General features: G+C 50.4%; 2 protein-coding genes across 18 annotated transcripts in view; one reads left to right on the forward strand and one right to left on the reverse strand.

The window, feature by feature from the left end:
- The window catches only part of FOXN3 (forkhead box N3), a 446,920-nt gene that overhangs the window by 244,182 nt on the left and 175,110 nt on the right, over positions 1 to 27,628 (forward strand). For all 17 annotated transcript variants that reach the window (XM_086319211.1, XM_086319213.1, XM_086319223.1 and 14 more), the window contains one exon: positions 6,859 to 6,995. In XM_086319211.1, coding sequence (XP_086175337.1) covers positions 6,859 to 6,995 — 137 coding nt within the window. The remainder of the gene's footprint in view (positions 1 to 6,858; positions 6,996 to 27,628) is intronic.
- LOC147363866 (uncharacterized) lies at positions 1,255 to 16,697 on the reverse strand. Its single transcript, XM_086319232.1, has 2 exons — positions 7,192 to 16,697; positions 1,255 to 4,222 (listed from the first exon to the last, which is right to left on the reverse strand). Exons 1-2 carry the CDS (start codon positions 7,438 to 7,440, stop codon positions 4,157 to 4,159), a joined length of 315 nt encoding a protein of 104 aa, XP_086175358.1. The 5' UTR covers positions 7,441 to 16,697; the 3' UTR covers positions 1,255 to 4,156.

Below are 27,628 nucleotides of genomic sequence, written 5' to 3' on the forward strand. Positions count from 1 at the left end.
AAACGTTCAGAGTGTTGGGCAGAAAGGCCACTTGATGGAAAGTGTCAGCATCAGGCGCCCCACCTGTAAAGCTCCAAGGGTCTTCGGGGCCGACCATGTGGACCCTGTCAGTTTCGGTTTCCAGCTGAGCCCCCAGACCCGGAGAACGGAGGGGCGGCTTTGGAGGCCAGCACCCGCTGCCCCCACCAGAGACCCTTCCCCTCCAAGGCCAGCTCCTCCTGCTCATGGCAGCTCTGCCCCACCCAGCTTCACTCCCTTAATCAACTCCTCTGCCCCCAGGGCGGCATGCAGGGCAGGCCTCTGCCCCCAGGAGGTGGCAGGGTTAAGCTCTAAAGGGCAGGGGCCTCTCCTGGGCAGCACCGGGCTGCCACACAGGCCGGGCACCCGGGGGCACCGGTGCGCGAAGAAGCGCCTTGAGACTCAGCAGCGCGGGCCTTCCTCAAGGCCTCACATCCCTCCCGCATCACCCCAGCGCCCAGGTTTCTGCTTTGTTCTGTTCTGAGCCTTTCACTTCACCTCTGCTATCAGACAGTGGAAAACAACCATATGTGGTCCGCCCCCGCTTTGGATGCAATTTGCATTATTTCACAATTTGGCAAGTGCTCCTCCGCCAGGGCAGGGCCTGCTGTCAGGCCTGGTGTCAGGGAGTGCTGGCTATTTAATACTTTACCATCGTGATAGGAGAGAGGCTTTGTTGAGCTTTTATTGTGTACCTGCACAGGATTATCTCCTTTAATCCTTGCAACAGCCCTGTGAAGTGGTGTAATTACAGCCTTTCCATTTTATAGATGAGGAAACTGAAGCTCAGAGCAGTTAAGTCATTTGCCCAGGGCCACACAGCTGGCAAACAGCACAGGGCTTGCTCTCGTCTCCCTGATTCCAGTGTCTGTGCCACCGGGCCTACGCGCAGCTCAACAGCACGTCCCTCTCATGCGTGGTAGGCTCGCTGCTGCAGTGAGTGTCCAGACCGCCTCCCGCCCCTCCCTGGATCACGGATGGCAACCCCTCCCCACCCGATCCCCCAGAACGCGGCCCAACTCTCTTAGCCTGGGAAGACCCCTTTTCTGGCTTTAGGTCCCTAAAATTATAGGAGCTTCTGAGTCTGAACCTTGGGTTCAAGGGCAGGAGCTGCAGGGACGCAGCAGCCACCCGTGGCCTGTGTTTCTGTGAATTAAATGTCCCAGAAGCACAGCCGTGCCTGTGGCCGTTGTCGTCCCACAGTGGTGGAGGTGAGCAGTTGCGACAGAGACTGTCTGCCTACGAAGACTAAAATATTTATTTTGATCCTTTAAGAAAATGTTTACCAGTGCCGGCCTCAGAGGAACCCGTTGATGGGAAACCTCTAAAGCCAGACTGCCTCTAGCCCCCCATCCTGTGTCCGATCTGCCTTTGCCAAGGTCGGGGTCAGTTCGGCGACAGCGGAAGGAAGAGAGTGGCGTGTGTCCTCAGTCAGCAGCCCTTCACCCATGGACGTCTCAGAGGCTCTGTTCACACGGGTCCTCTCCCCAGCCCCAGCCCCGTCCCGGTCTCTGACCTCCTTCCTCGAATCAAGCCTTTCTTTGTCTCTCTTCTTCACCTGCCACGTCTCATCATCACAGGCCGTGCCTCTTCTCCCGAGGACTCCCCGGAGCCACCCTCCCTCCCCTCCCCACCACTGCGGCCACCTGGTCCCCTTCCCCGCCCCTTCCCGGGCCCCTCCACTTCCTTCTGTTCTTCACACACGGCCCGGGTCTCCCGAGCCGCCGCCCTCTGCCCCCTCACAGCGGGCGTCACGGTCTGTCGTGCTCCTCCTTGGGTACCTCTCGACTTCCTGTCTTCTGCCCCCTCCAGGATGCCCGCTTCAGGAGAGCAGTGGCCTCTGTGTGTTGTCTTTGGTAATGCACCCCATGGTTCCTGGCACGCAGTGGGTACCATACGGGTGAGGGAGCAGAGGGCAGTGGGCGGTGCGGCGAACACCCACGGAATTGGCATCTCAGAAGCATCCAGAGGGGTGTTTGGGCCCGACCTGTGCACACTAAAGTATTTAAAATGGGTAACCAGCAAGGACCCACCGAATAGTGCAGGGAACTCTGCTGCGTATCACGCAACCATCAAGCTGAGAAAAGCATCTGACAAAGGCGCGTGCAGACGTTTGACTGAGCGCTGTGCTGCACCCCTGAGCCGAGCACAGCAGTGTCCATCAGCCGCGCTCCAGTATAAAACTGACAGTTTACAGAGGGGACCGTTTCAGATTCACCGCCCACGGGCATGCGCGCCCCTGCGGGTCTGGCCTCTCTGGCCCCACCCCCAGCACGGCCCTCCCCCGTGTGGGCGCCACACGTGGGGATTCCTCCAGTACTGCCGGAGGAGGGCTTCTCCCTCAGAAGTGGTGCGGAAGACGGAAACCCTCCTTCTAGAACAATGTTCCCCACCCTCTTTGGACCCAGAACCCAGTAAGCGTCTGTGCTGAGTTGCTTCCATCGTGTCCGACTCTTTGCGACCCCATGGACTGTAGCCCGCCAGGCTCCTCTGTCCATTCTCCAGGCAGGAACACTGCAGTGGGCTGCCATGCCCTCCTCCAGGGCATCTCCCGACCCAGGCATCGAGCCCGCGCCTGGATTGGCAGGCGGGGTCCCTACTGCTAGTGCCGCCTGGGAAGCCCGATTAATGTAACCACATGCCCCATTAACGCAGCGGGGCCCACGGTTTGTAAACCGTGTTTAAAGTGTGGTCCTTACCTCACTGACGCACAGCCCATGAAGCTGGGCCGGCTGACCCCTGCGGGTCTGCTGAGCTGCGGGACACCGGGAGACTCACGGGCTGCCGGGGGCGGTGCTGGGCCCTGACCTCTCAGGGAAGAACAGGCCATTTCTTGCAGTCAGGTTGAAGATTTAATTGATGTTTTTCTTCTCTCTCTCTCTCGTTTTTAACCTTTCTCACTAGTCAGTTCTTTCTGCGATATAGGTTCTCCTGGTCTACTGTCATGTACTGATGTTTTTATTGCTAACAAGGGATTGTCTGTTAATTCTCTAGGTGCTTTTTAATTAAACCAATTTGGTTTCTTCCATGTTTTTACTCCTTTTTTCCTTTTGCTTTGCACATTAGTTTTCTCAAACCATGTGCGTACGTGTTTGTGTGCATAAGAAAGCTCTTCCTTGACAGACTTTGTTTTGTCCTAAATATATATTTTATATGAAATATATATCATATATATAAATGGTTTTATATATTTATATTTACGTTATATTTATATAAATATCAATATAAATATGTTGCTGCTACTGTGCTCAATTGTATCCAACTCTGTGCGACCCCATGGGCCGTAGCCCACCAGGCTCCTCTGTCCATGGAATTCTCCAGACAGGAATCCTGGAGTGGGTCGCCATTTCCTACTCTAGGGGATCTTCCCTATCCAGGGATTGAGCCCACGTCTCTTGCATCTGCTGCACTGGCCGGCAGATTCTTTACCGCTGTAAATATAAATATATTTATAAATACATACAAATATTTTTAAGGATGTAAATGGATCTATGAATAGAGATCTTTCTTCGCTTATTGTTTTGAATTCCTTAACATTTAATGGTGCACCTCCCTCTGTTATGATAAAAAAAAAACCCATATTCTTAAGATGAGATGCATATAATTCTAAAAACTCTGATCCTCAAACTTATTACACAACTCTAATCAAATTACATCCTTTTCTCTCCGTGAGGGGCATTAAACGTAATTTTTCCTGGCTGAATAAACTTGAGCGTTCTCTGCTCTGCATATTTCCATGTTAAAAGTTTTCAAGTCAACCTTTTTACTATTCTGAGCTGTTACATGAGACCAAGGAGGATGCTTGCAAATCAGACACGGGGCCAGTCTCCCCCGGCTCCCGCCAAGCTCTGCCTGTGGTTCCCTCTCCGGTGGAAAAGCCCTAGAGGGGTCCAAGGGATCCTCAGCCTCCCCGTGGGTGTGTCCTGAAGACGCTTTTTAGGCTTATTTCTTTCCTCTCTGAGAATTCTGCGTGTAAGATATTGAAATTAGCGTCTGGTCTGTGGAAACCTATCCCCGTTCCCAGCCGCGCTCACTGTAAAATGCGGAACTGATCAAGGTAGGGGCTGTGATGGCCCAGGAGCAGGCCTGCAGTGAACAGATGCTGTGAACACGTGCTGACCAAGCTTGGAGGTAAACCTTAGCCTGATGACCATCGTGCAGAGACCCGGGCAAACGGAGGCTTCTGGTCAGGGGTCAGACTGGCCTGCAGAGCAGAGACAAGTAACAAGGAGTGAGGGGTGGTGAAATGAAGGAGGTCTTAGAAAGTGGGAACACTCTCCAGAGGGCCCTTCTGAGCCCGTGCGAAGGCGTGGGGCAGACTGCCGCCTGGTCCCCACGGGCCGGGCCGTTTCCGCGGCCCCGCCGCTGCCGCGATGGACCGTGCTGCTGCTTTCATCTTGGGAAATCGGATACAGAAAGACTGTCCGGCCGGCCTCACCTCTGTGCTTCTGTTCAAAAAGAATTGTCCTTGACCCCCTCCACCATTTACGAGTGCCTTTACCTTCTCCGCTGTTCTGGTCCTGTCTGCCCTCCTAGGCCCCACAGCAGTCTCTGGGGGAGGGCGCAGGCTTTATTTTGCCGGTGAGGAAGCCAGGACTTTCTCCGGGGCCCTTATTTGCCCAAGGCCACACAGGAAGCTCCTGGCCTTAGGACTGTGTTCTTACTAAAGCTCCTCGGGCCTCTGGTACCTGGATGGCTTACCTTATGGACTGCCTCTCCCACCCCAGTCCTGCGGCGTTTTTCCCTTTTTCTTTTGATAAATGATGGTTTAGTATAATCCACAAGATACTAAGGGTCAGGAGAAAGTGCATTCTTGGCTCATTGTTATTTCCCTTCATTTCTTTGTCATATTTCTATTCCCTGTAAGATTAAACGGCTCCACCCTGAAAACCACCTTGATGAAAACAAAAGCTCCCATGTGGTTCCCAGAACCGAGATAATCTCCCTGCAGAAATATCTGGGTTGCACACGGGCCCTGGCCCTCCAGCCAGCTTTCCGGGGCCTTGTCTTCAAGGGGGTCAGAAAGGCAATTGCACACTGCACAGCTTGTTTTCCAAGGACAGGACGGAAGGGCCAGGTCTGGTCTTTTGGTGACCTGCCTGCTTTACCCGGGAAGTGTCATTACTCAGAAGTGAACTCTTCTGGGCTTGAAAATGTGTGCGTGAGAGGGAAAGGCCACGTAAGGACACTGAATTTTCCAAAGTTGAAATCATTCATGTCTTTAAACATCACTGAATTTTCCAAAGTTGAAATCATTCATGTCTTTAAACATCCGACTGATTAAACTGGGGACTTTGGTGTTTAGCCCAGGCAGGTTGGCCTGACTGGGACTGTGTTTGCGGGGGTCAGGCCTGCAACTGTGATGGGGATGATCGGAGGCTTGAGCCCCTAACCTTGGCTTTGAGCAACTCCCTGTGCTCAGCGCACTGGTGCTGTTGAGCTCAAAGAACTTGAATGGGTTCTGTGAATATGTTGGTAAGTAAACTATTTGGTTGACTGATGACTGAACTACACATTTTTAAAAGTTCTTTAAAGATTTTGGGAATAACTTATTTTTAGTTCTCCTTCTAAGGGATTTTCTTGGGCTTTTTTTTCTCCTGCCTGATAGCTAAACGATTTTCTTGTTTGCTTTCTACATCTTTCTGTAGTACAATAGTTGTGGAAATTAGAGGGTCCGTTGGCTGGAACCGTGGGGCGAGTGTGGGTTTATATAATTTGACTTCTTTTCTCTCCAAATCAGTAAACATTTACACATGACCTTATCAAACAGCTTGGGTACCTTTGGTCACTTGAAAGGGGAGCAGCCAGTTCCAGCGGGGAACAGAGACATGGCTTCCGTGTGCTGTGTAAGATGCTGGCTCAGAACGCAAGCCTCCGACTGAGAGTGGGCCTCAGACTAAGTCCTTCGCTTTCCGTGGAACCAGTTCGAGAAGATTTGCATTTTTATAAAGTTTTTGACTTCTGAAGATTGAGGTCTGGATCCAGAATTGAGGAATCCAAAGAAACAAACACTGGATTCTGACTAAAGACTGACCACTGCTGCCTGAGGTCTTTTTGTCTCCTGGGGACGGTCATTACAGAATTCCATCTGAAGCTTAAACGTCATTCTTTTGTAAGCAGGAAGAAAACAAGTGGATTACTTTTCTGCTTTTGTAAAGTGGCACCAATGTAATATGGTTTGAAAACTTAGGTCTCGGATTTTCAGAGCGGAAACGGAGTTTTGAGGGTGTTTCTGCCCTCTGTTTTTCTCTCAACCCTTGATAGCTGACAAATTTGAAACTCGCTTTTTTAAAGAGAATACATGTTTTTCAAAGTTGATACTGAAAAATAATAAGGTTACTGAGGGTTTTGGTAGGTAGGATATGAAAATGACAATATTGTTGTAGCAACCTCACCTGGAAATAACATTTTCATTTTGTCAAACTTAATGTGAGTACACGGAAGCACACCACGCGGTGTTTAAAGGTCAGGAGTGCTGTAGCTAAGGTTGGCAGACAGTTAACAAAGAAGTAAGAGGCTTTAAAAAAAGTAAGGTACTCCGATGAGGGCTGTACACCTACTTGTGCTGTGCTTAGTCGCTCAGTCGTGTGCGACTCTGCAACCCCGTGGACTGTAGCCCACCAGGCTCCTCTATCCATGGGATTCTCCAGGCAAGAATACAGGAGTGGGTTGCCATGCCCTCCTCCAGGGGATCTTCCTAACCCAGGGATCGAACCCAGGTTTCCCGCAGTGCAAGCGGATTCATTACTGTCTGAGCCCCCAGGGAAGCCCACATCTACTTACCGCACAATAGTTGCTGTCTCTGTATTAATAACTTTTTTATTTTGACTTTCTTTGCAGAGTATCGGGAAAGGGTCATTGTGGTGCATAGACCCAGAGTATAGACAAAATCTAATTCAGGCTTTGAAAAAGACACCTTACCACCCACACTCGAATGTGTTCAATACACCTCCCGCCTCTCCTCAGGCATATCAAAGGTAAGCCGTTCAGACTTTTCTGTTTTTCAAGATCCTTTGTTTGTTTTGTGTTTTGGTCTACTGAAGTTGTATTATTTTGGCAGAGACAGGCACTGAAACTAATAGGCTCTGTGACTTTAAGAATAACTAGAAAATGAGAAAGAAGTTAAGTATTCTTGGAGGCATTACCCATTGCTGTCTTTTCTGCAAACCTTACCGCGTCTGCTGCTTGGGAGAAACGCGTCTCCTGGAAGGCCCCGTGGCGGGTGGAATAACGTCTCCCTGGGTAGAGACGTTTGCGCAGGAAGGTTGACCGCCTCAGCGTCTGAGCACAGGGTGGTTTGTAGGGGTGGGCGTCCAGGAGTGAGCTGGGCGAGCGGCCTCTGCCTCCCCGTCCGCTGAGGGAGAGTGTCTGCAGGTGTTGGAGGGAAGGGTGCCCTGCGTTGTTGCCGTTCCCCGTCTCCATGTGGACGGTGCTCCGGGGCGATGGCTTTGTTTTGGTTCCGTGGTGTTTGCCTCTTCTGGGAAAACAGCAAAGGGCCGTAGAGACTTGGATTGCTCCTCGCGTGCCCCTTTGTTTTCAGGCACTGAGGTTACGGTGCCTTTGAGAGAGAATAGGAGGGGAGGTTATGCCACCTGTCACTTAAAAAACTGGTTAATGTTAGCGTCTGTACAAGCAGGCGTGTAGCACGGAGCCAGCTTTAAAGTGGGTTTTCTCCTGTAGTGCTTGGGCTAGGCGTCTGGCCCTCAGTACTGCCGAAAAGGGTTCTGCTTTTTTCTTTAACGTGTAGAGATGTTTCCCTTGTCACCACCCAGTCAGGAGACGTGAGCCTCGGGCTCCACGTTGGTACCAGCGAGGAACGGCGTGAATTCATAGATGCCGTGGGTTCACAGCCAGCGTCATTACAGACTCTTTCCCTGGACTGAGGGAGCACAGAGGGGGCCCGTGAAACAGCCTTGATGAAGTTCTCGTGCATCCCGGTTGAGAAGCATTCCATCACAGGCCCTGGACAATCAGTCTTCAGCAAGAGACGGAGAGGAACAGCTGGGCCCTCTGAGAAGACGGCTGTACGGCTGCCTTTGCTAGGCGATTAGCGTGATGGTAGCCATGGCAACTGCAGCGTCTCCATAGCAACGCGTAGCTGAGACAGGTGCAGTTGCATCACAAGGCTGTTTGTTGCCTGGCAAAAGGACAGGCCGTTAGTACTTAGATATACGCTGTTGCCTTAGAAACAAATAACCCTACATAGCAACTACAGTTGGTTTGAAAGATTTGGGGGGGAAGAAAAAAGGTTGTAGCAGCTTTTGTCTATGTTCATAAAAATCAGTGGAAGCATACTTTATTGGAAATGACAACTTGAGGTCATGTAGCTGTAGGAGATGAAATGGGATTTTCCAAACCAGCCCAGCCAACACTGTAGAAATGTCCAGAAGGGCAGAGCCATATGCTTGGTTTTTTTCCTTGTGGCCATAGGCACTCCTGAAATGGGAGGAAACTGGGATTGGAGTGGAGACTGGCCTGATATACCAAGGTCGTGGGGGAGGGGATGGCCCTCATGATTGGAATAAGTCCCAGATTCTCATTCCTTTTGTCATTCTGCTCCCCTCACCCTCCAAACCCCCACAGCAAGCCCTTCGCTTTGCTCCCAGTTTGCTCCTCGGAAGTATTTCATATCCTTGTGCTTCTAAGAAGTTAAGAACATAAGTGTTATTCTCTGGGTCATATCGTGGGTTCATTTAGACCAGTATTTTGTTGCCAAATGTGACCCCAGGGGAAGCACAGTAATTATTGAATAATTTGAAGGATTATGGTAGAGCTCTAGGGGTTATAAGAGGAATGCACACTCGGGAGAGAGGCTTTACATGCTGGCCTAAGCTTAATGACTTCATTTGATTTTTTAACATAGGCGTAAAAACGCAGACCAACTGGAACTTGTGTGAAGAAGATAATTTCCAAACAAAAACGTGCCAGATCCCAGTCTGTCACATCCAGTTCTCTTCTCCCAGATGACTGAGGGGTAAAAGTTTCCATCTTTACCCATGCCAGGGCTTAGATTTCAGCTTCATGAAGGTTCCTGGCTGTGGGGTGAGAAGACACACCAGGTTCTAGCCTGCTTCTTCCCTGTCTTAACTCTGTAAAACAAGTCACTTTCTCTTTCCTGGGGACTGCAGTCCCTTCATCTGAAAGCTCAGAGCTGGCTTCGCTGTCCTGTAGTGTGGAAAGTTGTACTAAGGGTCCAAAGTGCTGGATGGTTGGACGATATCTGTACAGCTGACGGAGATGTGTTCGGTTCCATTTTAAAGCCTTCAGGCCACTTGCGGACGTGACTTAGGGAAGAGGGACAAAGTGAGTCATTAAACAGGGGCCACGCGCGATGGCCTGACACGGTCTGGCTGGGCCTCTGTGACGCAGGGGCCTGTCCACCCCGCAGGACTGCCGTGCGGGGCACTTGGCAGCACCTGAATCTCACGGAGCGTCTGAAATGGTGATTGCACCTGATGGGTGGTTACTGCTAGGACTCGGAGGTGCACTGGGCAAGGAGCGCTCTGAAGCAAGCAGCCGGTGGCTGGAGACTCTGCAGGGAAGAGGAGCCTCTGAAAACAGCGCCCCCAAACCTCAGCCTCGTCCAGATAGAGTGCCGAATGTTGCCGCGCCGAGCCTCGTGCCCGTTTTCCAGGGCCCGCTCTCGGATGCTTGTGAGAAGCATCGCCCTGACCTCTGTCTTCGTCGTCAGGGTGTCACGCCTGCCCTTCCTGTGTGCTGTGTCCCTGTCTCCCGTTTGTAAGGACGTCGGTTATCCTGGATTCGGGGCCACCCTTTTCAGTATGATGCAATCGTTACATCTCTGATGATTCTATTCCCAAATAGGGTCACATTTTGAGGTACTCGGAACCCCCATCATGAAACTCTTCTGTGGGGTGGGGGTTGAATACACAGTTCACCCCCTAACAGCTCTTAAGTAAGGCATCTCACTGATAAAAATATGGAAAAGCAGAAAGTTAAGGAAGTGTTCAGAAAACAAGGATGTCATAGGTCTACCTGAATTTGCCCCAGTAGCCAAAGCTGAGACAATTCGAACAACAAATAAATAGCATAGCATTGGGGTTTTAACTCCACATATAAAATCCGTGTCTGTGAACCCACATTGATATAAACGAATGCTCAAATAAATAAATGAGAGTAGAGACAAATTTCCCTTATGGAAGAATTGTAAATAATTTAGATATTTGTCCGTTCAAGACATTGGAGTTTGACTCCCTGCCTTTGGAGTGGCTGCAGTTGATGACTTTCTTCCAAAGAGCAGCACATGGAAATGGTGGTGAGAACGCCTGGCAGGTGCTACCTCGGCCAGGTGATCAAAGCTCACACTGTCTGTGATGTAAAGTGGACAACCTGTACCTTTCATGCAATGTCAAGAGATTGTCGCTTCACCTTTCTCGTCCCCCTCCTCAGAGCCTGTAACTCCAGTGTAATCTGAGAAAGGTACCAGACAGGGTTTTGTCCCCAAGGGGGAAGGGGTGGAGACATCCTTCAGAATACCCGATCAGCTGGCTTCACAGCTGTCAGCCATCGAAAACAAGGAAAGTCTGAGAAAAGCTGCTACAGGTCAGAGGAGGCCACGAAGACATGGGACACAGGTGGTAAAGAACCTGCCAATGCAGGAGACATAAGAGACGTGGGTTCAATCCCTGGGTCAGGAAGATCCCCTGGAGGAGGGCATGGCAACCTGCTCCAGTGTTCTTGCCTGGAGAATCCCATGAAAGAGGAACCTGGTGGGCTACAGTCCATAGAGTCACAAAGAGTTGGGCATTGCTAAGGATAGTTTCCTGGAACAGAAAAAAAGACATTAGGGTGAAACTAGTTAAATAGGAATAATGTGTGCAGTTCAGTTCAGTCACTCAGTTGTGTCCGACTCTTTGTGACCCATGGACTGCAGCACGCCAGGCCTCCCTGTCCATCACCAACTCCAGGAGTCCACTCAAACTCATGTCCATCGAGTCGGTGATGCCAGCCAACCTTCTCATCCTCTGTCCTTCCCTTCTCCTCCCACCTTCAATCTTTCCCAGCATCAGGGTCTTTTCCAATGAGTCAGCTCTTTGCATCAGGTGGCCAAAGTATTGGCATTTCCGCATCAGTCCTTCCGATGAATATTCAGAACTGATTTCCTTTAGGATGGACTGGTTGGATCTCCTTGCGGTAATAGTAACACACCAGTGTTGGTTCCTCAGCTGTAACAAATGTACCACGGTAACTTAAGGTGTTACCTTCGGGCAGACTGAGTGTGGGGTGCAAGAGAACTCTCTGTGCTGTCTCTGCAGCTTTTCTGTTAAAGAAAAAGCAGTCCCCAGTGCACAGACCGGTTGAGTGGGTCAGTTTTGTGTCCGTGTCCTTTTTGTCACGATGGAGAGTAGAGAGCCCAGCAGTTCACCTGACCCATCTGGAGTAACTGTGAGCATCGCGACAAGACATCTGGAGAGCTGACGGCAGGGGCTCGGCTTCTACCTCATCCTCCCCAACGTCTCCTGAGCTAAACGAGGGGCTGCTCTGTAGGTTCTTGGAACTTTATTTCCATGAATGGTCCTCATCTGTGCTTGGGAAGGGTCCCCGAGGCCAGGCTGCCCACGCAGATCAGCTTGCTTCCTTCCCCAGCGTTCGCCAGCGCGATGTTCAGACTCTAGACCTGGAAAGAGGAGGGGAGACGGTGCGTTTGGGCTTCTTGCTTCTCGATCCGTTCAGAAAGTCTCATCTATTTCCATGGTTTTGCTGCCTCTGCCCCTCCTTCGCTCAAGAAACAAGAATTTCTTGTTAAAGGATATGCATGTTTTAATCCTTTTGATATAAAGATCACCAAATTGCCTTCTGATTTTAAACTCTGTTCCAGTCTACACTCCCGCCAACTTTTTAGGACTTTGCCCCTTTGCTAATCTTTCTCCACGTCTGATGGTTAGAGAAACAGTTCCCCAGTGGGTGACCTCCATCTCATGATTTTGTTTCTTTAGAGTGCGGGGCCCTTGAACTTTACAATACTTGGTTCATGTCCTGTAAATAGCAGATGTTCCATAGCAGTGTTTATGACAACAGATTGTTTTTAGAAGTTATCTGTAGGACCTGATGTAGCATCTTCTCTGGGATAGGGGCCCATCCAAAATCAGGTTACAGGAAAAAAAAAAGTTTTAATCATCTCTCACCATAGGTGGGAACAGGTTTTACAGTGAATCAAACAGTATGGTTTGTAGAGTTTCCTGGATGATTTTTTTTTTCAGAGAAAGGAAATTTAGTAAAATACGCCAGATTGGAGAGCCGGAGCTACCATAGGTGCATGCTTCCTCGGTATGTCCAGGGAAACCCGAGCATCTTACGTGCCCGTGGTCCACGTGACGGGCCAGCCACGGCTGGGCTTTAGATATCGAAAGCTCCTGTTGAGGGGACTGCTGTTCCCCAATGCACCTTTCATTTTCTGTTTAAATATCTTCACTTTAAAAATAATGACAACATATTTTATGTTCTGTGTAAAGTGTTACAGCCTCTGTAACATGTACAGAGTTACAAAAACCCACAAGACGTTTGAAAGCTTCGCAGGTGGCTCAGTGGTACAGAATCCATGTGCAGTGCAGGAGATGTAGGAGTCGTGGGTTCCGTCCCCCAGTCAGGAAGATCCCCTGGCATGAAACGGCAACCCACTCCGTGTTCTTGCCAAGAAAATCCCATGGACAGAGGAGCCTGGCGGACTCGACTTAGCTGCTGAGCACGCACAAGACTTTTATTTGCTAATCTAGGTCTGAAGATTTTTTTTCTGGATGACTTTAAAGTTTACGGAATCAAAACATTCCAAGGAAGTTTCTACTGCTCTCACCTAATTTTTTTTTTAAATAAAGAAAATTCCGAACATTTAAGCTTATAATTTAACTCCTTAAGTTTCCTTTTGCTCCTTCAGAACAGTTAAATGAGCCGCAGAAGATATGTTAATGGCCTCTCCAAAGATTTTGGCCTTTTGGATATTGAGGGTCTTAATGAAAATGGCTGGTTTTAGTGCTGACTCAGCAAAAAGATGATAGATAGATAGATAGATAGATTTTTTTTTAATGTTTTAATCCTGCCTGCTCCCTGATTCGTGTGCTTTGAGCTTATTCTTTATAATCTTTAAAAAAAATGCCTACATAGCAGAGTAATACTGCTAAGGATATAGACGTTGTAGAGAGCGGTCAGTGTGTGTTTGAATCAAGGGCATCACCAGTGATTCCTCACCAGGTCAGGAAGCCTTGGCTGGAGGAGAGGCCCGGTGATGGCAGATGGGGGATGGCCTTGGGGGGAGGCGGGGAAGGGAAGGTGTTTAGGGAACTCATCCTTTTAGACAATTAGAAGATTAGAAAATCCTTAGAATGTTAAGCTTATTAACATGCCCATGTTAATTCCCTCACTAAAATGCTGAATTTGCACACAGCAAGGAATAGCTTATTCATTGCTTGGAGAACATCCAGTAATTTTTTAGCTTATAAGACATCTTTCATTCCAGTTATTCGAAGTGATGTGCATTTGATTGTTGGCAGAACTGCAAAGCCACAAAATAAAATCAGTGTTAACTGTATTGAAGGAGTTTAATTGTTAGATGGTTGTGTCATTGCAACTTTTAGTTCAGTCAAGCGTAAGGAGTGAATGTGAGAGTTTAGATTAGCAGCGTCATTATTACGCATTACACTCCTTATATTTACTTGTAAGCAGTGTTTTTGATGGAAACCATAAATAGCTTTTTTTAAAAGCTCCTCATAGCCAATACACTTATTTGTGTAAGTGTAATTAAAAATGGTGAGTAGGTATTTGGAAAGCATATGCATTGAACTGTAACTGTGTGCTTAATTTTTTAAAGAATATTAAATTAAAAAAATCAGTATGAAGCTTCATTGTGCTAAATATGTAGAAAGTGAAAGTGAATTGCTCACTCGTGTCCGACTCTGCGATGCCATAGACTGTAGCCTACCAGGCTCCTCTGTCCATGGGATTTTCCAGGCAAGAGTACTGGAGTGGATTGCCATTTCTGTGCTAAATTAATGTGGTAAAATGAACAGGGGGTTGAATGACAAGATTTTCTAATAATAGTACTTCGTTTTGTTAAAAAGTTGGAGGAGAGGGGTCATAGAAAAGGCTTAAAATTATAGGAATTCACTCTTACATATAAAAAACAAAGCCCATTACAGTGTGAACTTTAAAAATCCATTAGTTAGCTGTAATTTTATTTTTGTATCAAATCATATTATCTGTGGTTGACTTCCATTCTGTTTTCTGACTTGGTCTCAGAATATTTTTAATCTCAGCATTTTCCCTGCAGTGTGCTGTCCGTTGTATATTTCATCCTCATTCCATCCAACATGATTTTATTTAAATGGAAAATAGTCTGTTATCTTTGAGCTCTTACGCACTAGGTGTATCGCACGGATATTGTGCCCGGTCATCCGATTTCATTCTGTTTTCACACTCACTCTGAAAGTTGAATGTCTAAGCAGTCAGGCTGATCCTATCAGTGTTACTCAGGTGCAGAGTGAAACTCACGGCCCAGAGAGCCAAGCTGAGCCCTTTGCATCCTCTGAACTCTGGGGGTGCCCTCCGCCCATGGTCGGTCTTCCGCCAGCAGAACTGTTTGCTGCTCTTTAAATCTACTAGTGATACATTTCTGTTGATCTAACTCCACAGACGACAGATAATAAAGAGGCTGTGTCTCTAATGCCTGGTCAGAAAGTTGAAGTGTTGGCTGGCTCTCTAGGAGTCTGGGGTCTCGACCAGCTTGCTTCCTGTTTATTTGCATCTTCAAACAGCCGTGGAAGACCTGGCGGATTCCTGGTCCGGCATCTGAGGCTTTGTCAGGGGAGGGAGATGAGTGCACGAGGGGCTGACCTGCATTCTGCATGTTCGGCAACCCCCTCACCTTCGCAGAGGGGGAGACATCGATCTGCGTGTTGGAAATATGAAAGAGCTGTCAAAACCACGTGAAATCAATGATGTCCACTAGGAAACAACGGACTGCAAGCTCTTTGTTTTGCAGCAGTGTAAAACAGGCAAGTTGTTCATCAGAATAGAAAATTAAAACCAACCATTGCTCCGTCTAGGACTCCCCTTTCTCCAGCTTCTGGCTATACTAAATACTCCTGGATTCTATAGACTAAAAGGGAAGGGGGTAAGGAGTAGAGGTGTAATTAGATCAGACATTGGAACCCACTGTTCATAAAAGATTTGAGGACCGTAGAAGGTGGGGAGAATTCTTGTACTGTAAGTACATTATGCTGTGAATTATGTTGGTCAGAGTAGGTAGTTTTAGGTTATGTTAACTGAAGATGAGTGTTTTATTATGTCAGTAAAAGATGAGAACAAGTGGTGTGAAGATCAGTAACTCCCACTTTCACTGTGGACCAGTCTTCACTGGGACATTTCTGACCAGGTGGGTGGGGGACTCCAAGATACAGAGAAGAGTGGCGAGGCTGGCGAGGGAATCCACGTGTCGCCGTGATGGAGCCGGGAATGTGTGATCTGGAGAAGACACCATCCGAAGTTCAGCCTGCCAGCCGTCTTCAGCTTCCCCTGGGAGGGATTTGGTTCCAATGGGTTGAAGTTACAGGAAGAAAGGTTCAGGCTCCACTAAAGAAAGGTCTCCCCCACAGAACAGCATCTAACAATACCAGATGCATACCAGGAGCTGGGTGAGTGTGTGGGTGGGTGGGTGGGTGGGTGAGTGTTTGGGTAGTGCACAAACCAGCTGCCCTAGGGGTGCTAGTCACGTTGAGATGACCAGCTGCCAGCGTCCCTCGAAGAGAAGGAATTATTGCCGGGAGAGTCACACGGTCATCCCTCCCGGCCCTCGTCGTCTGTCTCTGGGCCTGCTGAGCCGCAAGCACGGCAGAGGGACGAAGTGTCTCGTGTTTATAGTTCTCTAAGCCCGCCGTGTAGGCTGGAAACAAAACGCAGGGAAGACAGGCGTGGCTTTGTTACTCAGAAACGAGAGGTCAGATTCTTCCTCTTGAAATTGTTAAGGCCAGATTTCAAGGCCATAATGGGACTAATTTAGTTACTCTGCACTCTGTGTCACCCAGCTCTTGGATTCCTGCCCTGTAATTACCTCTCTTGTTTTAGTGACACTTCTTTGCATTTCCTTCCGTGGGAAGAGAATTATCACTGCCATGTTTTGCCAAGCAGAAGACCATTTCCAAAAGCTGTCCATCACATCGTGCAGGCCTTCCCCTGTTTACACCTGAGTGGAGGAGCCGCGCCCACCGTTTCTGTCAGTTTCTGTGGATGAGCCAAAGCCAGTCTTGATCCCGTGGCCTCGCTTGTGCGCCAGGCTCTGCTCGCACTCTCACCCTTTAGTTTTTCTTCCGTGAGAGCCACATCACGCTATCTGTCAGACCACCTCGGAGACTCCGCAGGCTGCGTGGAAGGTGCTGGCGGAGTGTGAGGAGCACGGGAATCCCACGTTAATTTCTAACCCTTGCTGGTTTCTCATCCATCTGGCAAGAGCATCCGCAAACCATTGAGACGCATGTTTTAATCCTTATCTACTTAGGTCGAGTTGCTTAATCACGGTTGTCTAAGTTGGGACATGTTCATGGTGTGTTTATCTACATTTAAGTGGAAAGTTTTGTTCAAAGTCTGCTAGCCACCCACGTCTCTCTAACAAACTTAGTTACCCCCCAGTGACCTCCCCCACAAGTTTGGCAAGAATGAAAGTGAATGGGAAAAAAAAAGCATTCAGAGGAAACAGGAGAATTTTAGTGGCTCTCTCCTCTTCCAATAATGATAAAGAGAGCTGAGTTAAGTATCTTAGGATTCTTTTGAGCTAGAAATTGACTCCCCCCTTTTTTTTCCCTTTTCTGCTCATAGAGAAATCGAGCAGCATAGAGAGATTCCCCCCCCTCTTTCAAACTTCCCAGCAGAGAACCACTGGCGGTGGTTGTTCTGATGGGCTCTGGAGAGTTCCCCAGCTGCAGACCCCTGCCTGGCCTCACGGTGGTCCTGCAGGCAGAGGGACGGGTGCAGCAGCTGTGACGTCCTCAGGAGGAAGAGGCAAGTTTGGAACAGCAGTGAGAAGGCAGAAAAGCAGAAAAGATCTAAAGAGCTGAGGGTCTCCGGGTGCGGGAACCTCTCCACCTGTCGGCCCCCTGGCCCACGGTAGACCGGAAGGCAGACGAGACGCCCTGTCTCTGCTGAGCTTCGCCCCCTCTGACCAGGCCCTTCTGCCACCCTGGGCCTCAGAGCTCCTGCCTTGCGTGCAGGAACCCAGCCTGCAAACCCCACTTGCCGTCCCTAGGCCCCCTCCAGCTCCTGCAGGTGGTCCTGAAAGCTCAGCTCCTCTGTACATTGGTGCCAGAGTTTGGGGTGAAGTTGAGAAGGATAGCTCTGTTGCTCTGCCAGGTGAATGGGGTTGATGCCCTCAGAACCCAGCGTCCCAGCTTGGGGAAGATGGCAGGAAGTTTCAGAGTAAACGCGGGTGTGCTCAGCTCGTGGACGTGTCTTCTGATGGGCTGGTGATGAGGTCAGTAGGAGTCGGCGTCATCAGCTTCCAGGCTTAGCTGGTCTGGGGTCTGCATGCTGTGGGAGGCACCCCATGACTTTTCCCATGGGAGGAGGTGTCAGCATCTGCGAAGCTGAGACGCCGTGTGTGCCCCTTGACAGGGGAGCAGGGCCTTGCCCCCACCCCGCCCTCCCCGAACGAACGACCACCGAAAGCTGCCCGGTAGAACTCAGTGACGGTCACAGAGGCTGGGTGAAGACCGCGTCCTCTGATCCCAGAGAGGGAGGGCATGGAGACCTGTGCCCAGGAGCCCCACAGGGCCTGCCTGGCATCACAGGTTGACCACCGTCAGACCGGGCCTGGAGCAAGTCCCAGTTCCTCTCAGCAGGAGCTGCCGGCTAGAACCTTGGCTGGGCCACACACTAGCTGTGTGATCTTGGCCAAGTTACCTAAAATCTCCGGGTAATGTCCATGTTGCCATTCCTCCTGTGACATCAGAACACCTATCTCAGAGCGGCGCCATGTGTATTAAATGAAGTAGAAGGCTGTGCCGGATGTGCTTGTGTCTGGCCTGTGGAAAATTGGTGCATTTAAGTATCTCCTTCCCCACCATTCAGGACTCTCTCTTGATAATTGTACTGTCTTGTTTTTGCATCTGCTGCATACCAGTTTGGCCCCCTGTATTCTGGTTTGCATTGTAAGACATCTTTTTATATTTTCTCTTCCATAGTTTCCACTAGATTTAAGACCTGTGAAAACCAGGATCCTTTGAGAGTTCTCTTCCCCTGTGGTTTCACCCTGCATGCAGGTGTTACTCAATAGACATTTATCAATGATTGCCTTGGAGAGCAGGCTTCCCAGCTGACTCAGTGGTAAAGACCCTGCCTGCCAAGCAGGAGATGTGGGTTCTGTCCCTGGGTCAGGAAGATACCCTGGAGAAGAAAATGGCTACCCGTTCCAGCATTCTTGCCGGGATAAACCCATGGACAGGGGAGCCCGGCAGGCTGCAGTCCCCGGGGTCGCAGAGAAAGCAGAGCCCAGGTTATGAAGCTAGCGCCAGGTGTGTTGCTGGAGTTGCTCAGGGACGCCCCGGAGGAAGTGACCGACTACCCGCCTCCCCTTCACTGTCGGGAGGCAGGGGCCTGGAGGCGGAGGGGCAGCTCTCTGCACCCCCTGCCTCTTGGGATGCTCTAGCTGGTTTGCACAGGGGCTGTTTCTGGCCTTCCGTCTCCTTCCCCGTCTGTCTGCCCAGGCCCTCCTCCAGTTGTCACACAGCCTGACTCTTTGGGACCGGGTCATTCTTGAAGCCTGAGAGACCCATCGGGCGACTCTGGGACAGGAGGGTTATAAACTCCAGGCTATTGACTCCTGGAGCACCAGACACTGTCAGGACTAAAGGTTGCGTGAGGTGCTGCCAGCCAGGAATCGCGCGCTTTGTCTCCCTCATCGTTCCTTTGAAAGGAAGCCTCCCTCTGCTCCTTGCTGAAAGGGGCCTCTGCTGAGCACTTGCTGCAGAACAGAGCCCTTGAAAGTAAGGCGCCCGGCTCTCCCTTCCCTGCTGTAATGGGAACAGTTCTCCCCGCGGCCGGCCGAAGCACTCCACTGTGCGCCTTCACCAGATACATAATCCGGGCTTAAACCTCTTGGCAGCAGCTCGTTAGCCTTCTCCCCCTACATTCCTTTCTTCTCTGGTGAGAACAGAGCGTGTCTCCCCGCTCCTCCAGGTCTTGCTTCTTTCTCCCAGGAAATCTCAGTGTTTCCTTTTAACCCCTCAAGAAGAAAGTCACCCAAATGGCATCCCTCCCTGCCTGCTGAAATACATCTTGATTCTTTGTGCTTGAAAAAATCTGTGTTCATAACTCACAAAGGTGTGATGCCACAGGCCCCGGGATCCTGCAAGAGGTACTCTGGCCACGGATCGCGGCTTGACGCTGAGGACCCCTCACTTAAACAAGGCCTCCTCCAGGCTCTGAAATGGGCTGTTGTTTTTTTTTTCTTCTGATATTTATTGTTATTTATCTATTTGGCTGCACCAGTTCTTACTTGCAGCTTGTGGGATCTAATGTTCCCTGACCAGGAATCGAACCTGGGCCCCCTGCATTGGCAGCAAGGGGTTTTAGCCATTGGATCACCAGGATAGTTACTGGGCTGCTGTTGAGAAAGTCAGGGTTAGGCATACGGTAACTCGAATGGCATTTTATTATTCACGCAAGACCTTTGAAGTTCCCTCTTCCTGACCCCCTCTTATCCTTCCCTCTTAGATGCGGATTATTCTGTCGTTACTGTTGTTGAAGTCCAAGTTATAGATAAACCAACCTGACTTTCTCTCATAACACTGATGCAGACTGAAACAAAAATCTCTTTCCACCTGATATTCCAAACTTCTACCAAGTGAACTATGTGATGGTCGTCAGCTCTTCAGCGCTGTATATAGGATTATAGGCAGACCTTGGAGATGCTGTGCGTTTGGCTCCAGACCACTGTAATAAAGGGAGACACGCAATAGAGAGAGTCGTGGGAATTTCTTGGTTTCCCGGTGCATATAAAAGTTAGATTTACACCTTACTGAATTCTGTCCAGTGTGCTGCAGGACATGATGTCTAAAAACACAATGTATGTACCTCAGCTTAAAAGTACTTTGATTAAAAATGCTATTATCTGAGTGCGAATGAGTCCTAGTATTAGCATCAAAGATCACAGCTCACTGTAGCAGAAATAATAATCATGAGAAAGTTGGAAATATTGTGAGAGTTACCAAAACGTGACACAGAGACACAAAGTGAACAGATGTTTTTGGAAAAGTAGCGCCGACGTGCTCGGCAGGGTTGCCGCAAACCTTCAGTCTGTGAAAAGAAAGCGCAGTTACTCGCAAAGCGCAATAAACTGAAGCATAGTGGAGTGAAGTAGGCCAGTATAAAGAGCTTGAAATTTGTTTGTCGCTCCTGCATTGAATCCTAAACCATTCTGGCTTTTGGGTGGGAGGCAGAAACCCTAGCATTTATTGAAGACCTACTAGGCACCAGGCTTAGTATAACAGACATCATATATGCAGTCAGTCTTAAGTCTTGTAAGGATCCCATGAGATTGGCGTTATCCCTGTTTCCATTTTAGAGGACTGAGGAGACGCGGGCAGTCCTGTGCCTGCGTGTGGCCGGTCAGCCGGCTCCCCGGGGGCGGAGCTGAGACTGGAGCCAGCCCTCTGCCTTTTCTGGCTTCGAAGCCGGACCTCTCCCCACCTTCCCTTGGCACCGCGTGCTCACAGCTTTCTGAAGAAATGGGCTCCAGTGCCTGAGAGTCGGGGGTGGGCCTGGCGGGGTTCGATGTCCTAGCGGAAGGAGGGGGTGCCAGGGGCGTGAGAGCCGTTTGGAGCCCCTCCAGGAGAGGGCATCTTGGAGGAGAAGGCCTGAGACGGAGCGCGGGAGCAGGGACCAAAGGCAGCGGGAGGGGGCCCCCCGGCTTGGTGGGGAGCAGGGTGGGGAGGAAGCAGAGAGGGGTGTGCGAGGTGTGTGTGACGCAGGGCGTGTGTGTGTGTGCCCGTCTGTGTGTGCACGTGCGCTTGGGTAAGGGTCACTTCTGTTTCAGACAGAACAGAAAAGTAAATACAAACATGGGCATGGGGGGGAATCGTACAGTGTTTTCTCAAACCTGATTTGAGTTTTATGTTTTTGGAGATATATTTATACTGACCGTTTACCAAGAAGAAAGAAATTCAAAGTTCTCAATATTGAAGGACTTGGCCTTGTTCACAGACTCGACTCTCAGAGAGAATCAGGGTTTGGTTTGGTTTTTTTCCTCTAGGCCTGCTTAAATACCCTATCATCTTTGGAAATAAATGGCCACACCATCTTTCTAACCATTTTCTGTGTGCAATCTTTTAAAAAGATATGTTTGTAGGGAGAACTGACAACAGCTTGCCACCTTTTGGGGTTTAGCATGGTTTTTTGGTCATTGTTAAAGCAATATATTTTGTTGACAGTCTTTTAAAAAAAGCTCTGTAATCATTGAACCGAACCTCCAGTATGCATGAACTGAGTAAATATTTGTGAAGTCAAATGCAATAAATATAATTAGCATCCTTTATTTGACATTGAAGTCATAAAATGGATTAAAGACGCAGAGTTAACTTCATTTTGTTAAGGAACGAGGAAGTGAAGATTCTTCCGAAAATACCTAATTCTGGTTGGGCCACATATATGCAAATTAAACTGTAAATAACGCTCCAAGTAGTGCTGTGAAAGCGTATAGTTGCTACAGGCAAGACCCAGGTTATAGGAAACGGTGAAGCTCTGCTGGGCATTCTGACTTGTGAAGTCTCTGGATCAGCGTTAAGGGAACAAAGGATGGGGTGTCAGAATCACTAGAGCAAACTCTATTTTATTTTAATTTTTGCAGCTTGGAGGGTAATGGCTTTTACCACGTGGTGTTCGTCTCTGCCGTTCGGCAGAGCAAGCTGGCCATGTGGTGCGTCGGCCCCTTTCCTCCGAGCCTGCCGAGCACGGGGTGGCGAGCTGAGTCCCTGCACTGCGCTCTGCAGCCGCTGCCGCGACCCGTCTGCTCTGCACGGTGGGGTGTATAGTCAGGGCCACTCCGTTTGTCCCACCCTCTGCTCCCATCCCCCTGTGTCCAAACGTCGGTTTCTATCTCTGTGTCACAAGAGGAAATTTTAAATAATTGTTGTGGATTTTGATGGTGGAAGGAGCTGTGTGTGTTGGGGTGACTTTTTACCGTGTGCTTTGACTATCTCTCGAAAATAATTATTTTTTCTAAAATGTTTATGTGGATATAAGAATGACGCGACTCTGTTTAGTTAGGTGTACTGTTACTGTGGGGATGTTTGCCGCCTTAAGAAACACGTGACAGGAAGATCGTGCTGAGAGTGGCTGTCCCAGTCATAGAAAGTTGGAGCAGAGAAGAACCTAAAATCACCCCGTTTGGTTTCCCCAAATGGATCCTCCAGTGAACAGGGTCCAGGGGTGTTAGGACTTCCTTTTGAACATGTGTGGGGTTTTCCACGGTCAGTAGATCGGGAAACGTAGCTCGTTATAACTTCCCTTGTGAGCTAGTCCAGGTGCTCCCCGTGCTTTGTTAAACAGACGCGTTGGGGGCGTGGGGCACACATGGTAACATGTGCCAAGGAAGCCAGTTGGCAAAAAGTAATCTAGAGTGAGAGTGTTTCACAGTGTGAGTTGCCACTCGCTAATGGGTTTTGAAATCAGTGTAGGGGCTTACAACCATTCTTTCTTTCTCTTTTTAATGAAAAATAATGGAGTAGAGTAAAATAGAAATAGCGGAATGGGCTGTGCATGGAGGAAATGTTACCTGTGAAGCTTTTGTTTCAGCGTGCATGTGGGTTTGTGTGAACTTAGTCACAGTGAAAAGTCTGTTTCTTACTATAGCTGATCTAATTCAGTTCCTCAGTTTCAGAAGTGAAAACACTGACATCTGTGTGGGTCTCCAGAGCATATGGGGAGTTGGTGGCAGACAGAATTCACATCTTCCTCTTCCTCCTACACCAGTGCTCCCCAAACCTGTACATCGTCCTGTTTAAAAAGGAGCACTGGTGGAGACAACCCGAATGTCCTTCAGAGATGAAGGGGCGAACACAGTGAAGCTCGTGAGTGCAGTGAAGGCGTGAGCACAGTGAAGCTCGTGTGCATGGTGAAGGGGTGAGCACGGTGAAGGCGTGTGCACAGTGAAGCTCGTGAGCACAGTGAAGGCGTGTGCACAGTGAAGGCGTGTGCACGGTGAAGCTCATGAGCACAGTGAAGGGGCGAACACAAGTGAAGCTCGTGAGTGCGGTGAAGGCGTGAGCATGGTGAAGGCGTGTGCCCAGTGAAGGCGTGTGCACGGTGAAGCTCATGAGCACAGTGAAGGGGTGAACACAGTGAAGGCGTGTGCACAGTGAAGCTCGTGTGCACGGTGAAGGCGTGTGCACAGTGAAGGCGTGTGCACGGTGAAGGGGTGAACACAGTGAAGGCGTGTGCACAGTGAAGCTCGTGTGCACGGTGAAGGGGTGAGCACAGTGAAGGCGTGTGCACAGTGAAGCTCGTGTGCACAGTGAAGCTCGTGTGCACGGTGAAGGCGTGTGCACAGTGAAGGCGTGTGCACGGTGAAGGGGTGAACACAGTGAAGGCATGTGCACAGTGAAGCTCGTGTGCACAGTGAAGGGGTGAGCACAGTGAAGGCGTGTGCACAGTGAAGCTCATGTGCACGGTGAAGGGGTGAGCACAGTGAAGGCGTGTGCACGGTGAAGCTCGTGAGCACAGTGAAGCTCGTGTGCACGGTGAAGGCGTGTGCACGGTGAAGGGGTGTGCACGGTGAAGCTCGTGTGCACGGTGAAGGTGTGTGCACAGTGAAGGCGTGTGCACAGTGAAGCTCGTGAGCACGGTGAAGCTCGTGTGCACGGTGAAGGCGTGTGCACGGTGAAGCTCGTGTGCACGGTGAAGGCGTGTGCACGGTGAAGCTCGTGTGCACGGTGAAGGGGTGAACACAGTGAAGGCGTGTGCACAGTGAAGCTCGTGTGCATGGTGAAGCTCGTGTGCACGGTGAAGCTCGTGTGCACGGTGAAGGTGTGTGCATGGTGAAGGCGTGTGCACGGTGAAGCTCGTGTGCACGGTGAAGCTCGGGTGCACGGTGAAGGCGTGTGCACGGTGAAGCTCGTGTGCACGGTGAAGGCGTGTGCACGGTGAAGCTCGTGTGCACGGTGAAGGTGTGTGCACGGTGAAGGCGTGTGCACCGTGAAGCTCGTGTGCACGGTGAAGGTGTGTGCACGGTGAAGGGGTGAACACAGTGAAGGCGTGTGCACGGTGAAGCTCGTGAGCACGGTGAAGCTCGTGTGCACGGTGAAGGCATGTGCACGGTGAAGCTCGTGTGCACGGTGAAGGTGTGTGCACAGTGAAGCTTGTGAGCACAGTGAAGGGGTGAGCACAATGAAGTTCATGTGCACAGTGAAGCTTTATCTGGCCCTTGAGAGGAGCGATGTTCTCTGCGTGCTGCAACAGGGGTGAGGCTTGAGGACGTTATGTTGAGAGACGCCAGACCCCAAAGGAAAGGCATGATGCCACCCACAGGAGGTCCCCAGAATAGGTGACCTGAGACGGAATGTAGGCAAGAGGTTCTGATGCCAGGCAGGGCCCTGTGGGCTCCTGGGCACAGGGCTTTTCTCTGCCCCCTTTCCTCTGATTGCAGGAAACAGACTTCCTTCCCCCATGACCTTCCCTGGGCTCCAGTGGGCAGGTTCGAGCTGCTGTTAGTTAGGGACGGGGGAGGGCGTGGGCCCGGGGAGAGACAGACAGTCAAGGACAGCCTTGGAACACACAGACACACACACAGACACACACACACCCCATCAGTAGACACAGACACAGACGCACACAGACACACACACGCAGCATGGGCCTGGCGCGAGACACACAGTCAGGGGCAGCCTTGAGGCCAGGTCCTGCTTCCCCATCAGTGGACACACACACACACACACACACACACACACACACACGGCATGGGCCTGGGGCAAGACACAGTCAAGGGCAGCTTGGGGCCAGGTCCTGTTTCCCCATCAGTGGGGACACACACACACACAGACACACACACACCCCTTCAGTGCACACACACATACACACAGAAACACATACACATACTGCATCAGTGGACACACACACAGACACACACACATCCCATCAGTGGATACACACACACACCCCAGTGTCTCTGAGCTGGTTTGTAGCTGCTGAAACCCTCTCCAGGTGGGAGAAGTAATGATTGACAGTGGTGTGCCGCCCACAAGCATGTAGACCCCAGACCAGTCGGACCTGAAGGTTCATGATGCCGACTCCTACTCACCCTCACCACCAACCCGTCGGCAGAATGTCCGTGAGCTGACCACACCCTCTGTGAACAATTACCGTAAAGTTTCTCACTCTTCTCCAAGTTGGGACACACGGACTTGAGGGCGTTAGCCTGTTGTGGCCCCTTTTGCCTGGCAAAGTAATAAAGCTAGTGAAAGTCACTCAGTCGTGTCTGACTCTTTGCAACCGTATGGACTCTACAGTCCATGGAGTTCTCCAGGCCAGAACACTGGAGTGGGTAGCCGTTCCCTTCAGGGAGTCTTCCCAACTCAAGGATCAAACCCAGGTCTCCTGCACTGTGGCGGATTCTTTACTAGCCGAGCCCGAGGGAACCTACTCGTTGCTCCCTCACCCACAGCTCTCTCTGAGATTCTATTTGGCACCAGTGTATAGAGAAGCTGAGCTTTCTGCCTCAGTTCCCCGGGCCTGAGATGAGGGGATTAGCCAGGAGGTAGTGATATTAAACTAGTCTGGGTGCAGAGTTTCTGTTTGGAACGAGGAAGAACTTCTGGAAATAGTGGTGATGGTCGACAGCAATGGGAATGTTCTCAGGGCATGAACTGTACACCTGAAAATGGTCACCGGGCACATTTGTTACCTGTGTTTTTCACAATAGTAATGAGAAGAGTCCAGCCACAAGAGAGTGATAATGATGCGTGTGTGCTAAGTTGCTTAGGTCGTGTACAACTCTGTGTGACCCCGTGGACTGTAGCCCGCCAGGCTCCTCTGTCCATGGGATTCTCCAGGCAAGAATCCTGGAGTGAGCTGCCATGCCTTCCTCCAGGGGGTCTTCTCGACCCAGGGATGGAACCCGCATCACTGGCAGGTGGGTTCTTTACCACCAGCGCCACCTGGGAAGCTGCTCAGCAGAGCGTTTCTTTTGACAGACCTTGTCTTGCTCTCTAACGTCTGTTCCTGCCTTTGGCCTTCCCCTGGGCAGGCCTGGGTTTTGAGGAGTCTCAGGCCACCTGGGCAGGCTTCCTGCATATAGGGCCCCTGGAGCACAGTGTCTCCATGCGTGGCCTTGATGCTAGAGCCCCCGGTGGGTGACGACAGCCAGCATTTCCCAGGTGCTGCGTTTTACAGCCAAGAGCCCCGCTCCGCAGATGACCTGCTCTGTGCTAACAGCTCCAGTTTTCCACCTGCTGCATTTGGATAAACCTGCAGTCTACTTTTGGAAGGCCAAGCAGAAACGTATTTTATGGTTTTTCTCTTGGCTTCTCCCCTCTCATCAGGTGGTCTTTATCCCCAACCCACTGACACACGGCCTGTTCTCCTGCCCTCTTCCCTCCTCCTTACAACCCGCAGCCTTGCTGCAGACACCGGTGTCAACAAAACGCTGCCGGCAGCAGTGCGCACCATCTGCATTCTCCGCTCTGGCTTCACACGTTTGGGGATGAGAGTCGGAAGCATCGGGGCGAAGGGGACATGAGAGCAGGGGTGGCCAGTTACAGCGGGTGTGTGATTCTTCCTCGGCGCCACGGTTTTTGCAGCACCCATTGCGGGGTGACTTCCGCCCGTATAAGTTTCTGTACACAGGAGTCACCCATGGGCTCTGTTTCTGGAGACTTGGAGGTTTCTTTCTGGCAGGCAGGCACCCTTTGCTTCCTGTCCCTCCACCGATACTGACGGTCGGCAGGCCTGTGCCCACAGAGACCCTGTCAGAACCCACGAGACAGGAGGCTGGGAGAAAATGCCTCTGCATTTAGCCAGTGAAGATGCTTAACTTGGTTTGCTGGGAGCTAAGGAAGTACTGCAGAAATAGTTTATGGTTTCTTCATATCTATTCGGCTGAACCAGGTCCTAGTAGCAGCACGTGGGAACTTTACTCGTGGCACGTGGAATCTGGTTCCCTGACCACCGGGCCCAGGCCCCTGCATTGAGAGCGCAGGCTAGCCCCTGGATGACGAGAGAGGGCCCTGTAGTTTATCATGTTACCTAAAATTGGCCACGAGTGAGGCAGGTAGCATCTCCCTGAATTGGAGGAACAAATACATCATGATATTAACCTCAAAACTCAGCGCAGCCTTGCAACTTGAGATCAAACGCAGGGTTTCTCTGCCTTGACCCTGGTGGTGTTTGGGGCCAGAGAATTCTTGGTTGTGAGGGGCTGCCGTGTGCGTTGCAGGGTGGTTTGCCACATCCCTCCCCCTACCCGCTAGCTGCCAGTACCAACCCGTGCTCCTCAAACTCGGGATGATCAGAAGTGTCTCCGGAATTGTCCTGTGTCCTCTGGGAGTCCAGATCGTCCCTGGCTGAGAACCTGGCGACCAGGGTTCTGCTGTGCTCTGAGTTTTAGGCCTTGAGAACTTTG

The sequence above is a fragment of the Bos grunniens genome, chromosome 10 (genome assembly GCF_055505025.1).
Source record: "Bos grunniens cultivar Pamir isolate PY7600 chromosome 10, Bosgru_T2T1.0, whole genome shotgun sequence".
NCBI classification, from domain to species: Eukaryota; Metazoa; Chordata; class Mammalia; order Artiodactyla; family Bovidae; genus Bos; species Bos grunniens.